Below are 15,210 nucleotides of genomic sequence, written 5' to 3'. Positions count from 1 at the left end.
CGCTACTTTGTCCTTGGAAGGTGGTGGTATAGGCTTATTTTTGTTTTGCCAGTGATAAAAGTGCTAGTGGTAAAATCTCATAATTTCTATATTGAATAATGAATATGAAATATATATTTAAAATGTAAAAGATCATTAAAGATTAATTCTGTAAATGTTCATGTTTAAAAGATGTAGTGGTGCAGCTAATGCTGCGTTCGTCACCACGTGGGAGGTGGGAATTTACTAGTTGGGAAGTGGTAAATATATGTTGGATGCATTCACGTGCTTTGAACTTGTTGAGAGATGCCGATTGGCTAATGGCGAACAAGCTGCGTAAACAATAAACTAAAAGTATAGCTAGGATGAATGTAAACAAATGATAATGTTCAAAAACTATATTAATAGATTCCTTTATATAAAGAATATTTAGTGTTTGCATTTAACTGCAGAATATACTGCTGTTAAAGTCACTTCCTTGGTAGGTGATGTCAGAGGTCAGCATGTGGGAGAAGTGGGAGCTCAGGATGATAGTTTCCCACTAGGAATTACCAGTTGGAGGGCCGTCAAGTGGAGTTATGTGTTCATTTCCCACTTCCCACTTGGTTACGAACACAGCATTATTACCTGCCTTTGGTATCTTCCAGGTATGGGCGGGGCTATCTGGCAAGGTTATGAAAGTCAGTTTGGGCCAGTGTTATCTTCTCACTATCTGGTGAGTTAGCCTTTCGTTATTTAAAGCAGCTGTCGATGTAGCTTTGCTTTTAGTTAATCTCTTAATTTTGTTTTACAATATTTTTGTATTTCGGTCTTTGGGAGCCTTGCGAGCAAATACATAATTTACCACGACTCCTTCCACTCGACCAACACCTTCTAGCCTCCAGTGCCATACTTTCAAGATTGTTGTTCTTTCTTACACAACTATCCAACCTTCACATATCTGTTTCATGTCACCTTTGCAGCGTGTCTTTTTGAGACATATTTTTGGTGGTTCTCTGAAGAACTGTTTGACATCTTTGACCAAGTCTTGTGGAGATGTGCCATAAGTATTTATTGGGCTTGTTCCACATGACTCAGGGGTCATGACCTGCCTGTCCCACCCATGACCTGCAGTGTCACTGAATTTCATCAAATACAATGTGGTGCAACTGCATCAGTCGATCGATGTGGGCCTTGGGAGAACATTTCCCTTAGTGATAGGCTAATGATCAACATACTGTTACAGCCTGACATTGCAGGCCTAGCACTCTCCCTCTGCACTGCAGGCATCGCCTTCCTTCCCCAAGCGACAAGGTGGCATGCAGAAATAACATCTTCTCAGACTCACCTGCTGGGGTTCTCTCACGTAATTTCACAGCCGTCTGCCCCACGCACACGCACACGAGGGACTGCTGCCGAACTAGCGGATAATTAGCTCAGTCAAAAGTTCTCTGATGAGGCTGATGCTGGGAGATTGATCTTCACGGTTAGTTGACTTTTTCCGGCTCATGCCGCTGTAGCCTTCCTCCCCAAACAATTAGCATCCGATTGAGGGAGATGTAGGCGGTGAGAAGCCCACTGTTTCTGCATGGACTATGTGCTTCCCTGACATACAGTCCTGGAGAAAATAATTATTTTTGCTATGTTCAGCCATTAAAATAAACATACAAGGTCAATGTCAAAATGTATTATATCTTATGGTTTTGTAAGGCAATTATCAAGAAAATTTGCATTTAGGCTATTTGATAGCATTAGACAGAAACTTCTAATCTAGATCATGGTTGTACTATCATGTATTAGATGGTGGCAGTAGACATGAGGTCCCTTGGTAAACGTAATTAAAGTATCTCATGCAGTAGACTTTCGCCATGCCATAGCTCCACCTTATGGTAGTCTATGTAATTGTCTCAGTTTCATTTCATCAAACACAAAATCCATACAACACAGAAAATCAGTGATTCAATAACTTTTTTTATTTTCAGTGTTTTATAAAAAAATACTGGACTTTGCCAGCATCTACTCCATTGGCTATAATGTGGTTTTCCCAGAGAATAAGACTAGTAAAGTCTATTTATAGAACATCCATACAAAACTGTATTTCGGGATACAGAAAAAAATGTATTCTACCCACTGCTCCCCAGATCCTCCCAACTGAATAAAATGCCATGGATTCTATTCCCACCTTTAAGATTAGTGCCTCTGGTAAAAAAAAAAAAAAAAAATAAAAAATGCAAAAAGGACCTCTACAGCTGGCTCCTAGTGAGCCATTAGTATCTCTTACGATTCGTTCTATATAAAGTAATGCATATACATTTCTCCTTTACAATAAATTACTACAGGCACATTCACCCATGGTCATGGTCCCTGTAACACAGTCAAAACCATTGTGTATGAAGACAAAGGTTTGCAGGTTGTTATTCCCCGATCACACACACACCACAAAAGGCAACAAAAAATACATGTTTAAATGTATGAAAATCTGGGCAGCTGATTTTTGGTTGTGTGTGAATGATGCACTTTCAGCTTTTTAAACACTGAAAGCATCTGATGCATACAAGTATAAAGATTTATAAATATGTACAACTAAAAACAAACACCAAGTCCGGTAAAAACATTCTTGTTTTTAAAAACACATTAATGCCAAGAGAAGCTTTCCATAAACTTCGATAACTTAAGAAACCGTAAAAAAAGTAGCTAAAATAAAAAAAAACAAATAAAACGTTCAATCAATACAGTATATATATTTTTCCCCCTGGTTGAGTGTGGTAGCCTAGACTTGCACAGGTTGTAGCACCAGCAAATATTTAATATGCACCATAGTGCTGCCATGAATCACCCGTGCAGTATAAATAGCAAGAAAGTGAACACGCAGTACCAATAATACATGAAAACAGAATAAATTAGTGTCAGGCCTTGTGAAAGGTATTTTCAGGGTTAAATCCAGGGTTGCTGTAGAGAGTAGATTGGAGTGAGGGTGAGAATCATGATGGCAGTGAAGGTTGCAGCAGTCTTGCAGCACATTACAAGACAGACTCAACTCCGGCACATTCATCACATTAGACCAGTGATTTTCACAAGTCAGTCCTTAGACGCCGTATGAAGGTTCTTGCAGCCGCCAATCCAATTACTTGAGTTTAGTTGCATAGCTCAAAGATTCATTTGAATATACTGCAAGCTACAGTATTTAGAATGGAATAGATTAAAATGGAGCATACGCAGCGTGGAGTCATACCATTTACCCATGAGCAGCTCAGTTAATATAATCAAGAGACGAGGTGTAATGAAAACCTGCAACAAGAGACCGTTGGGCTGCTCCTTCAATACAGAGGAGACAGTAAACAATGATGGGTGTGAGGAATACCAGGGCTGCTGTGGAATATCAAGTAAACAGAGTTAAGGACTCCCTCTAGAGGTGAGGAGGTTGCATGACCAGATTCAGTCCACATCGCAGGGCTCGCTGCTAGGCCTGTCCCCGACCTGGCTCCAGTGGCTCATGGCACGCTGGAAGGCGGTCTGCACAGCTTTACGGATGCCAGAGGAGCGGCCCTCCTTCAGTTTGAGCTTGTCCACGGTCTTATTGATACCAAAGGCAACCATCTTGGATCTAGGAAGCCATTGCCTGTCAAATAAAGTGACGTAGCGTTAGCATTATGCTACATCATATTACCCTTGACTACTACTGGTCCTCAAGAAAGTTTAAATGTCCAGGTTCCAGTTGTTGGCCACGTTAGAGCATAATACAAGTGGCGAACCATTGAAGGGGAGGGAGCATCATCTCACCAGCTGTGCTTGTTGTCGAAGAAGTGGACGAGGAAGAGTTTCTCTTCGGACTTGTACTGCATCAGCTCTCCGACTCTGAGGACGTCCAGAGGGGGCAGGGAGACCCGGTGGTGGTGACGCCCCTCCCTCGGCAGCTTCGGGTCTATGATCTGCATTGGGGGGAGGGGGGGGGGTGAGAAAAGTGATTGACTCTAGTGGTCTGAAAACAAGAGGATGCAGTGAATCCTGGTGGTGCAGCAGTGGTTCAGATTGGTGGACCGGAACTGACAAACAATCACACTAACAAACTACCAAATACAGATGCCATGCTACCCGAGTCACCCAGAAAGCTCTAAGCAATCTGTATTACTCCTCAGCGACTCCTAACACACTCATACCATCCACAACACATTGCAGCTGAGCAGCTTGCTGCATGGGTGAGCACAAACACGAGCTACACCACTTACGATGAGACGAATGGATGGGAAATGAGACATATAGATGGCCAGTCTCTGGGACACAGGCTCTCACTCACCAACGCAGGGTAGGAGGGATATCCACTACATTTTGCCCAAACTAGTTTAAGGGGTTCAGCACTAGAGGACATCCAAACATTTCCGCTGACAACTTCTACGGAAGCAGGAATAACGACAAGCAAGTTATGGGGGGGGGGGGGTTCCACTGCAAACAGACAAGAATACTACTCTAAAAGCCATGCTCACACTGATAGGGAAAGACAACAGTAGCAAACAAAAACAAGAATGTACGTTCACACACAGGGAAATATTACAGGGCATCAAAACATTGAAATACAGTGAATCGTATGAATTATGAAACACCACAAGGTCGATGTAGAGGGTAACCATTCTGCAGTTTGAGACCAAGGAGAAGACAACCGAAAACTCCTGAATTATGTATAGGAAGTGGGATTGATTAGTCTGGACAGGGAGACCATTGCTGCCTTAGGGCATGTCAGCTCAGGCCACTGGGACATTAAAAAAATCCAAACCATGGCCCCAGTGTGCGAAGAGCCTCAGCTGTCTGCTGTCAAACGAGCTCATGTTCCATGCTCAGACGCAGTCTTGCCAAGCACACAAACTCCTGTCTAAATCAAAAATATGTACAGTAGCAGTCAAAAGTTTGGACACACCAACTCATGCCAGGGTTTCTTTATTTTTACAATTTTATACATTGTAGAATAATAGTGAAGACAACAAAACTATGAAATAACACATATGGAATCATGTAGTAACCAAAATAAAGTGTTCAACAAATCAAAATGTATTTCTTATTTGAGATTCTTCAAAGTAGTCACCCTTTGCCTTGACAGCTTTGCACACTTTTGGCATTCTCTCAACCAGCTTCATGAGGTAGTCACCTGGAAAGCATTTTAGTTAACCAGTGTTCCTTGTTAAAAGTTTATATGTGGAATTTCTTTCCTTCTTAATGCTTTTGAGCAAATCAGTTGTGTTGTGACAAGGTAGGGTTGGTATACAGAAGATAGCCCTATTTGGTAAAATACCAAGTCCATATTATGGCAAGAACAGCACAAATAAGCAAAGATAAATGACAGTCCATCATTACTTTAAGACATGAAGGTCAGGCAATCCGGAAAATTTCTAAAACTTTGAAAGTTTCTTCAAGTGCAGTTGCAAAAACCATCAAGCGCTATGATGAAACTGGCTCTCATGATGACCACCACAGGAAAGGAAGACCCAGAGTTACCTGCTGCAGAGGATAAGTTCATTAGAGTTACCAGCCTCAGAAATTGCAGCCCAAATAAATGCTTCACAGAGTTCAAGTAACAGACACATTGCAACATCAACTGTTCAGAGAAGACTGAATCAGGCCATGGTTGAATTGCTGCAAAGAAGCCACTTTTTATTTTATTTAACTAGGCAAGTCAGTTAAGAACAAATGATTATTTACAACGACGGCCTACCCCAGCCAAATCCGGACGACGCTGGGCCAATTGTGCATCGCCCTAACGAACTCCCAATCACGGCCGGTTGTGATACAGCCTGGAATCGAACCAGGGTCTGTAGTGACACCTCCAGCACTAGATGCAGTGCCTTAGACCGCTGTGCCACTCGGGAGTCCGAAATTCTATTAAAGGACACCAATAAGAAGAGACTTGCTTGGGACAAGAAACATGAGCAATGGACATTAGAACGGTGGAAATCTGTCCTTTGGTCTGATGAGTCCAAATGTGAGAATTTTTGTTCCAACCGACCGCGTCTTTGAGACGCAGAGTAGGTGAACGGATGATCTCTGCATGTGTGGCTCCCACCATGAAGCATGTAGGTGGTGTGAAGGTGCTTTGTTGGTGACAACGTGATTTATTTAGAATTCAAGGCACACTTAACCAGCATGGCCACCACAGCATTCTGCAGCGATACGCCATCCCATCTGGTTTGGCCTTAGTGGGACTATTATTTGTTTTTCAACAGGACAATGACAACACACCTCCAGGCTGTCTAAGGTCTATTTTACCAAGAAGGAGAGTGGTGGAGTGCTGCATCAGATGACCCGGCCTCCACAATCACCCAACCTCAACCCAATTGAGATGGTTTGGGATGAGTTGGCCTGCAGAGTGAAGGAAAAGAATCCAACAAGTGCTCAGCATATGTGGGAACTCCTTTAAGAATGTTGGAAAAGCATACCAGGTGAAGCAGGTCGAGAAAATGCCAAGTGCGCAAAGCTGTCAAAGGGTGCCTACTTCGAAGAATCTCAAATATTTTTTGATTTGTTTAACACTTACTTTCTTGGTTACTACATGATTCCATGTGTTATTTCATAGTTGAGGTCTTCACTATTATTCTACAATGTAGAAAATAGTCAAAAGAAAAGAAACCCTGGAATGAGTAGGTGTGTCCAAACCTTTGACTGGTACTGTATGTTGTACCAATCTTAGAACTTTCTAACCAGTCAAGACAAAAAAAATCCCTTCTACTTGGGTACCAGTCTGTGTTAATATTCCAATTATTGCCACTCCTCGTCATGCTAAACAAATGTTTAGTATATGGACACAGAGTACAATGTTAACACAAAACTAGTCTGGATTTCAGGCTACCCTCTACTTGCCTAAACTGAGATTTGTAGTCCATTGGAAGCCAATACATGCACAGGATTCCTTGAGGTTTACTGGTCAATTCATTTTGGGAAAATTGTAGAATTCCAAATTACTCAGACTAAAGTTTTAAAAAGAATCTAATACGAATACACTTTTGTGACAGGGCAATGGCAAATGACTATGTTAGCTATTCCAGAAGAAATGATAAACCACTACCACAAAAATGGATACATGTATCATTTATAATTTAAGTCCCATCCTGGCTTTAATCTCCTGAAAGTGTGTTTGTGCTAAGAACCAGTGTCTCACCTGCTGCAATCTTAGCGGCTTTGGTGAAGTCCCCATTTCCGATACAGGTGACGAGTGTGTTTTTGTCGTCCACTGTGCTCCTACGTGCCATGGATGGCCTTCCTTTCCCACCTTTTGGCACGCTGACCGTGCTGCAGGAAACAGAGGGAAACTAATGTGCCAAAAGTGGAGTGCAACATCCTGCCTTTGACCCCAGACGGCTCTTAGAGCAGACACTGGATATAAATGCTAACATGGCACTGTGATGCAGGCCCACTGCCTATCCTGTACCTGGTACTACACAGTAGAGTGCTGCAGGCAGAGAGGCTGAAATATTGCTAATGTGCTGAGGTGACAATCATACCTGGTTCTACACAGCACGCTGCCGCTAGGGGAGATGCTAGACTCGGAGGTGCAGCGCCTGCGAGGCTCCATCGGCCTAATGGGGCTGGTTTCAAGCTCCGGCTCAACAACAAATCCATTAGCTAGTCCTGGAGACAAGAAAAAAAATCTCCATTAGATTTTGCATGCCAAAAAAATTGAAATAATAAAAAAAAAAAATCTAACACTGGGCTTTACCTGTGTCAAGACGCTTGATGGGGGATTCCTCCTCATCCTGGTCACAGCCTCCACAGGCACTGTGGGTCCTCTTCCTGGGTAGGAGGAGAGTCTCCAGGCGAGGAATAACCACAGAGAGGAAGGTTTTGGTGCCCAGCAGCGGGGAGCCAAGCTGATGCTCAGCTGTCCTTGGGGGCTTCTGCGGGCTGGCATTCTTGGACTTGCGAAAGAGCACATTGGTCCGCCTGTTGCCCGTGCTAGAGGGCTCTGCGAGGGTGGAGGTGGCCCCAACACTAAGGTTACTGTCGGAGACCAGCGGGTTAGAGATGGGCCCGTTGAGGGTATCCCGGGGTACTGAGGTAGTGGTCTTGACACCATTGCACTTCAAAGTCTTCTGGCTCTTGTCCCCATTGGATTTGATGGGCTTGAGCATGGGAGGTTCTGAATGACTGTCTGAGTTCACAAGTGGCGGCGACGAGTTCAACGGCTCTAGTTTCGGTGGGAGCAAAGACTCCTCTTCTATACAACCAAGACAGAATCACAGAAGGAAATGAAAAAACCCTGACATGTAGAACAGGCAAGCTAATAGCCTACAGTTCATCAAATAATACATCAAAGCAAAGAGAAAGCATTATTGAACCAATTCTTTGCTTTTAGACCACCTGGTACGTACCCTCTTCCTGTGTGCTGTGTCGAGTGGGGGGCAGTGGTTTCTCATCAGTCTCTGCTGGTTTCGGTTCAGAGGGGGCGGCAGCGGGGTGTTGCGTCTTTAGGTATATCTCGCTGCGAACATCTGTGATGGTCTTTTTAAGCAGCTTCAATCGCTTGCTGCGAGACGGACTGGACTTCATGGCACTGCTCAGGTCCATCTTCTCCAGCAGCTCTTTCAGTTGCCCTTCTAAAGACATGTGCTGCCGGTTGGCTGGGTTTAGTATCTGGTCCACTGCAAGACACACAAACAACAACTTGATTGGCTGAGCTCAGTTGTGGCCCCATTCCAAAATGTTATAGTACCATAAATCAATAGTTAGATTCAGCAAAGGGTATTTTGTAGATTTGGCTGTGGACCGATTAATATAGAAGTAAACATATGTAGAACATGTTCTTACCATCGTCCCAGGAGAAAGGGGAAGGAGCCTCCACCTTTGGCTGGTCAGGAAGGTGCATCCCGCTGGCAAAGTCAAAGCCGATTCGCTCAGCCTCCCGACAAGTCTTCCTGAGGATGGCCCCGCCTCGGTCTTGCAGACGCAGACCGGCCTTGTAGAAGAACGTGTCCTTGGCGTTGTACTTCATGCAGTTGAATATGATCTGATCGAAGTCAGCCTCAAACTCCACCAGGCTCTTGTAGCAGTGGGCATCAATGCGCTTCCTCATGGTGGAGAAGTCCATTGGCTTCTTGATGTGGTCCAAGTAGTCAGGCACCTAAGAGGGATGGGGAGACGGAAAACAAAATATGATGCTGATGGAAAGGGTACCCAAAGAATGAATTAGAACCATATGGTACCATTTGTTTTCAATCTGTGGAAGTAACATTCTATTGTGGGGTGTGGGGGACCTTACCTCTTTAACGCTGACAGGCTGGGCAAAGATTTTGGCTGGGTCCTTCTCCTGAAGCTGGTCCAATACGGCTCGAAGTAGAATATTTAAAGGTGTGAGCTGTACCTCTAGAACGGACTGTTGGAGCTTCATCTGAATGGGGACAGGACAAAACAAAGCTGTAGCAGTATACTAATATTTACTAAGGATTCCAACAACCAATCCTAAAGCCGTTTCAACAACAAGCTAGGTTTCCATCCAATTGACGACAGACTTTCATGCAAATATTCTAAAATATGCATGAAGAAAATATGCGCATTTTCCCACCAGTGGTGTTTTCACCAAACGGACTAGTTGAGGATAACAATCAGCGCATGATGTAGTGCACACAAAATTAACCTTTTCATGTACCAAATAAAAATCTAAAGTTTGTGTTTCCATCGCATTTAACTCTAGCGATGTTTTTTTCACAAAAACTGTTGCGTTATATAGCAAATGTGCCTTCTCTGGTCTTGGAACATGCGCTCTAGCCAAGAACTCGCCAATACAGTGCAGGAAGGCTGTGCAGGTAGGCTATGCATAAAGAATGCATACATAATGATATTAGTATGGATATGAGCGAGAATGTTTTATTTGTCAAACAGCAGTCAAGCATCATGTCACCAGAATCAGACCCTCAATACTTATTGGAAAGGAGCATCAAGACCACAATGCACTTTCACCACCCTATGAATTTCATCAGTTATTTCATCTGTAGCCTAATAAACCACATGCTTTCCGGAGTTGTAGTGGGGGGACCACATGCACCATATCATCTTGTGACTCCAAGTTTACTTCGATATGGTGGTTTTTATATCAATATTTGTGCATTAAAAAGGCATTTCCATCATTATGAGAAATGGTGATGGAAATGCCTTTTTAATGCACAAATATTGATATAAAAACCACCATATCGAAGTAAACTTGGAGTCACAAGATGATATGGTGCATGTGGTCCCCCCACTACAACTGAAACAAATGATCTGTCGGAATTTCTAAAATTGTACAGAAACGTCCGGTTTCCATTACACCTGTCATGATTTTTATTTGTTGGTACTCAGTAGGACTTGACTCGCATAAAAACTTTACATACAAACATGGTTACAGATTATTTCAAAAGGAGAGGAAATTCATTTTACCACATTTTATTTATAGGATTGCTCACAACTATCCATTGATATGCTGTAACAAACGTTCTAATTTCACTACCGTGGAAAATAAGAACACCAATTCTCTGTACCTCTGCTCTCTTTAACTTCTCCCTCTTCCTGATCAGTTCTAGCAGTAGGCGAGCTCTCTCCAGGTCTTGGCGTAGGCGGTGCCATTCCTTTAGCTGCTCCTTCATCGCTTGATTATCCTCCACCCTGCTGTCCTGTAACATCAGAGTCCAAAAAGGCATTTTAATGTACATTCACAAGACATACATCTCAGGTAAAAAGGGGGGCAGAAAATTACATGGCTCTACCTTCAATGGACACTGGTGGAGAGCCGTTTTCAATATGGCTCTGACTAAAATAAACTGGGCTAATTTTAATTACTTTTCTTCTCTTTTTTATAGTCTATATTGAAATGAATGGCCAATCTCAATTTACATGTGTAATATTATATAGTGTCATGAATATTATGCATTTTATTTGTTGTGTTTTGTTTCCTCTTTGGACCCCAAAAAAAAAAACATAATCCCAAAACTTTTGAGAAAATGGTGCAAACACAGGAAACTGCTCCATATTTATCAAATCAGCTATCGGCCTGCTTTATTTTTATTTCTGAGCGTCAGAAAGGTTTTAAAACACAAGAAAAGTACTTTTTAAAGCAGACACGATTCTCTATCTCGAGGATTTGGATGCCATGAACAATTAGACTGACCACTGGACTGACCAGCTGCTCTGGTTTGGGGACCTGAGTGTTAGCCTGAAGACGCCTGATCAGCGGAACGCCCTTCCTTGACTGTCTCTTCAGCATCCAGTAGCTCAGGACCCGCTCCACAAACACCTTCTTCTTCTGGACAGACACTTGATTGAGGATTGTGTCAAAACTGGGGGGGCATATGTTAGCATTGGTCATTTAGGAAAATATTTAGAAACATTTGGTTGGTAGACAAATGAAGTAAAAATAATATGCCTACCTGCTAGGGGTTATACTAGGCCCAGGTGCAGCAGGAGCCTCTTCCTCTACCTCAGGCACCACCACCACTATCTTACTCTTCTTCAGCCACCCTTTTAACCTCCTCCTACCTCTTTTGTCACCCCTCTTGTGACAGACACCGTTGTTAGCTTGGCCTTCCTCGTAGATGGCAAGGGGTCTCCGGGTGCACCCTTTAGGAGTGTGAGCGCAGCAGAAGGCTGTCTTCTTCACAGAAAAAGTGGGCGAACCGGTCTCTGTGAATTCCTTGACAGGCTCCATTTTCATGTAGAGGCCGGCCTTTTGGGCACAGCTGACATGAAAGGCTGTGTAACAGTTAACCTTGTGGCACTGGATGCAGGCCCCGGCACCCTTCTCCTTGCAGAGGTAGCAGGTGAGTTTCCAGCGGGCGGGCGGTATATTGCTGACACCGTCAATGGGCTCGATGAAGACCGTGTCAGAGAAGCCCACCTCTGGTACCCACAGGGCACACACCACGTGGCCCCAGCGGTCATCGTCCGTCTTCTTCAGGGCGCCGCCCTTGTTGGGGCAGAAGACACACTCAGCGGGCCGTGAGGGGCACTGGAGGCAGTGGCGACACAACCACTGGCCCTCTGGGATGTAGGGAACACCGTAGCACTCCTGGTGCACGGCCATGTTGCAGGAGTCACAGAAGAGAATAACATTGCTGTCCTGGCCGTCTCCGTCCATGCAGATGCAGCAGACAGCATCCTCGTCGATGAGGGACTGGGGGTCACTCCGGCCCTGGCTGTCAAAGAAGGACTCCTTCTCAAAGCGGTCCATAAGAAACTCAAAGAGGTTCTGGGACACCTGGCTGACACCCTCACTTTTCCTCTTGTCGTTGAGCAGATCCAGCCAGGCGTAATCCTCCTCATCCATGTCGTATTCCACCTCCTCATCCAGCTCTTCGGCCGTCTTCTCACAATACATATAATAGATGGAGGGCCTCCGAGACACTGCGGGAAGGTTGTACTCCACAGTGCGGAACTTGGGTTCCAAAAGGGCGCTTACTTGAGGGTCAGCGCCATGTGTGGTGGTGAGGGCTGTGCTCCTCTTCTGCTGGTTGTCTTTGAGTCTCACCGAGCGCACCAGGACTAGCTGGGGCTTCTCGTTGTTCTCCTTGTTGCTGTTGCACTCCATGATCTCTTGGGCCGTGGGGTCATCGTCGGTGATGACATCCAACTTGTCATATATGCTGATCCTGTGCACACGGCCATCTATCTCCAGGTCCACCATGCGCTGGGCCTGGGCATAGGTCATGGTCTCCTTGTTCGGTGAGGGTTTGATGGGAGAGGGGGGCCTCTGGGGTGTGGACATGCGATTATGATGCCGTACTTTTTTCTTCATCTTGAAGACCTAAAGAGCCAGCAAAAAAAAAATATTTAATTGAAATTTCACTTGGGGCAATAACAACCAAGATTGTAATAAATCATTAGCCAGCCACAATTTCCATTTCTTGGTTTCAGTTATGTCTACTATTCTGACATAAAATAAGGCTCTTAGTTAACAAGACAATGCCTAGTGCCGAATGTTGCGATGTTTTCCATTGTGTACAGCATAACTGTGTACATTTACATGGATGTAGAACAAACTAAACGTTCCCTGTCTGTCACGCATGCTTAATCACATTATATGTTAACTTACTCTGACGATTTATTGTCCGTGGGGTTGCTCATTCAGCTGGTCGACATTCGACGAAATATCCACAGGGAAGTATTATTAAGCAGACTACAACATGTGGGTCTCTGTGTGCGGAAATAATGATGTTTGCTCATGACCTAAGGCACGTGCACAATACGGAAGTACATGCAAGTGATGCATTTATACTAACCCAAGTCAAGCAGGTGTTTACATGGTTTTACGAATGTGCCAGAAATGTCAATGGTAATACCTGCGCTATTAAAAGTCGGGTACATCATACTTTCCTGTGGATATTGTCCCTCAAATTTCGACCAGCTGAATGATCAATCACACAAACAACCAGTAGAGTAATATCAAATATAATGGTAGTCAACATTCTTCTGGCTTGTAAGAAAACGTGTCAAGTTTCTGATCTTTTTTCAGACTATACCAATAACTTGTATCAGTCTGGTTAATTAGGCAACCATTTATCTAGCCTGGGTAACGTTAGTCAACTGTCAAAAAATAACATATAGCTAGCTAATGTTAGCTAACTTACTAACTTGGCAATGCTAAGTTGTGTTAGTTAGCATTAGCTAGCTAACTGCTTTAAACAAGTCACAATTAGATAACTACTTTAAAGTAATGGTAGGTGATGTTGTAGCTATTAGGCTAGCTGGCTAGAAGTCAATTAGTTAACGTTCGCTAGGCTAACTAGCGTAAAGCCAGTTTGTGGCTAGCAAATTAGCTAGATTCCGAGCTAACGCGGTAACTACTGAGCAAACCAACGTTTGCTCAACGTTCAACAAATTGAAGCTAGGCATAAACATAATATGTATATGAAGCCAGGAGAGGGAGATCCTGTAAAAGCACAGCGCCAGCAGTCTCACTTACTAGAAAGAGTTTTAGCTAGCTAAGACAGTTCGTTCACAATACGCCAAGAGGGAAATATGGCGTCGGACTAAACAAGAATCCGAGTCCATTCGTTAAAGTTATAATTTTCCCCACTGGCATGTATAATTAATTTATGTAAAGAATTTTAGTTCGGTCTAAAAAGCACGTGTGCGTGTGGATAGGAAATTTGGCTATACCGACCTTTGTATTTTCAGTAATTCTGCTTTTGAAAACAGCAGCGCTTGCAAGCAATGGCGCCGAAGTAGCCTGCGCAGAGCAGCAGCAGTAAATCCACACACAATCCTCTCATCCAACGGGCACCGCTCGAGCAGTTTTGAATTATAAATTTGAAAGATACCGAGAGGTATCCAAGACGAGTGCCTAAATTCCAAATTCGATTCTATTTCAAACATAAATATTTCGGAAAAGCCACCAAATACTAGCTAATGTCCTTTTCCAACAGGGTAATAATCAGTAACTAGCAAGTTGCCCCTGGTTTCTTTTTCCCAACAACAATGCGGTTGTGCAATGTGCAGCGACTCCATAGAGATGGATAGAGCACGCTAGTGCCCAAAATCTAGTGTTAGCATGGGCAGCGCTTTCTACTTTCAGTTTTATTGGCGAATCGCAACCAACTGACAGGTGCATACGGCGCCACATACTGTGAGGCCGGTCACGATCTATCGATACCACTATATTCTCCTTACTAACCCTTAATTTCTAATAATATAAAATAATTCCCCTCAAACCTCACTAATCCCATCACCCCCACCCAAAATACCACCCACTCCACATTCCTTTCCAACCTCTCTGACCATATCAAACAACCTCTCCATTTCTATGTCGTACATTTCACAAAATAATACATGTTCAACCGTTTCCTCTACCATACATCCATTACACATTCCAGTACCAATTTCCAAGATTAATTAAATCCCGAATTCCCTTCTCATCCTACCTTTTCTTCTCATTATATGACACTATCTCCCATACAGATTTTCTTGAACTATAAAAATGTCTGCCCTTACTACTTTCATCCCATTGTCTCTGCCAGAAATCTAACATCTTTTCAGGATCATTGTTTTCATTTCCCTTCTACCCAACTGCACCGGTATATGCACAATGTGGCGGCAGGGTAGCCTAGTGGTTAGTGCGTTGGACTAGTAACCGAAAGGTTGCAAGTTCAAATCCCCAAGCTACAAATCTGTCGTTCTACCCCTGAACAGGCAGTTAACCCAATGTTCCTAGGCCATCATTGAAATTAAGTATTTGTTCTTTAACTGACTTGCCTAGTAACATAAAGATAAAAAATATCATTTTTCACTGCTCTTTTTGCTATTATA

The 15,210-nt window shown here is 43.5% G+C and overlaps 1 protein-coding gene across 10 annotated transcripts; it reads right to left on the bottom strand.

The window, feature by feature from the left end:
- Window positions 1–1,908: 1,908 nt before the first annotated feature.
- On the bottom strand, window positions 1,909–14,404 carry LOC135556626 (bromodomain-containing protein 1-like). Of its 10 annotated transcripts, XM_064989981.1 has the most exons (13): window positions 14,069–14,404; window positions 11,337–12,709; window positions 11,090–11,246; window positions 10,452–10,583; window positions 9,197–9,325; window positions 8,746–9,058; window positions 8,310–8,579; window positions 7,658–8,155; window positions 7,443–7,569; window positions 7,100–7,230; window positions 4,253–4,347; window positions 3,739–3,887; window positions 1,909–3,577 (listed from the first exon to the last, which is right to left on the bottom strand). In XM_064989981.1, the coding sequence occupies exons 2-13, from the start codon at window positions 12,698–12,700 to the stop codon at window positions 3,394–3,396; spliced, it is 3,549 nt and encodes a 1,182-aa protein (XP_064846053.1). In that variant the 5' UTR covers window positions 12,701–12,709; window positions 14,069–14,404; the 3' UTR covers window positions 1,909–3,393. The 10 variants fall into 10 exon arrangements, 8 of the variants coding, with proteins under 8 accessions (XP_064846053.1, XP_064846046.1, XP_064846048.1 ...); XM_064989974.1 differs by lacking the exon at window positions 4,253–4,347 and having other exon boundaries at window positions 3,476–3,577; window positions 11,078–11,246; XM_064989976.1 differs by lacking the exon at window positions 4,253–4,347 and having other exon boundaries at window positions 3,476–3,577.
- Between the last annotated feature and the right edge of the window lie 806 nt (window positions 14,405–15,210).

The sequence above is a fragment of the Oncorhynchus masou genome, chromosome 15 (genome assembly GCF_036934945.1).
Source record: "Oncorhynchus masou masou isolate Uvic2021 chromosome 15, UVic_Omas_1.1, whole genome shotgun sequence".
Taxonomy (NCBI): Eukaryota; Metazoa; Chordata; class Actinopteri; order Salmoniformes; family Salmonidae; genus Oncorhynchus; species Oncorhynchus masou.
Note: the sequence above shows the minus strand (reverse complement) of the source record. Positions and strands in the feature narration are given on the sequence as shown.

Excerpts from the sequence above, each read along its gene's own strand:
- LOC135556626 (XM_064989981.1), bottom strand. The coding sequence starts at position 12,700 with ATGAAGAAAAAAGTACGGCATCATAATCGCATGTCCACACCCCAGAGG. Across the intron at positions 11,247-11,336 it reads CCTAGTATAACCCCTAGCAG|TTTTGACACAATCCTCAATC; the intron begins GTAGGCATATTA and ends ATGCCCCCCCAG. Across the intron at positions 9,326-10,451 it reads AGAAGTTAAAGAGAGCAGAG|ATGAAGCTCCAACAGTCCGT; the intron begins GTACAGAGAATT and ends GTCCCCATTCAG.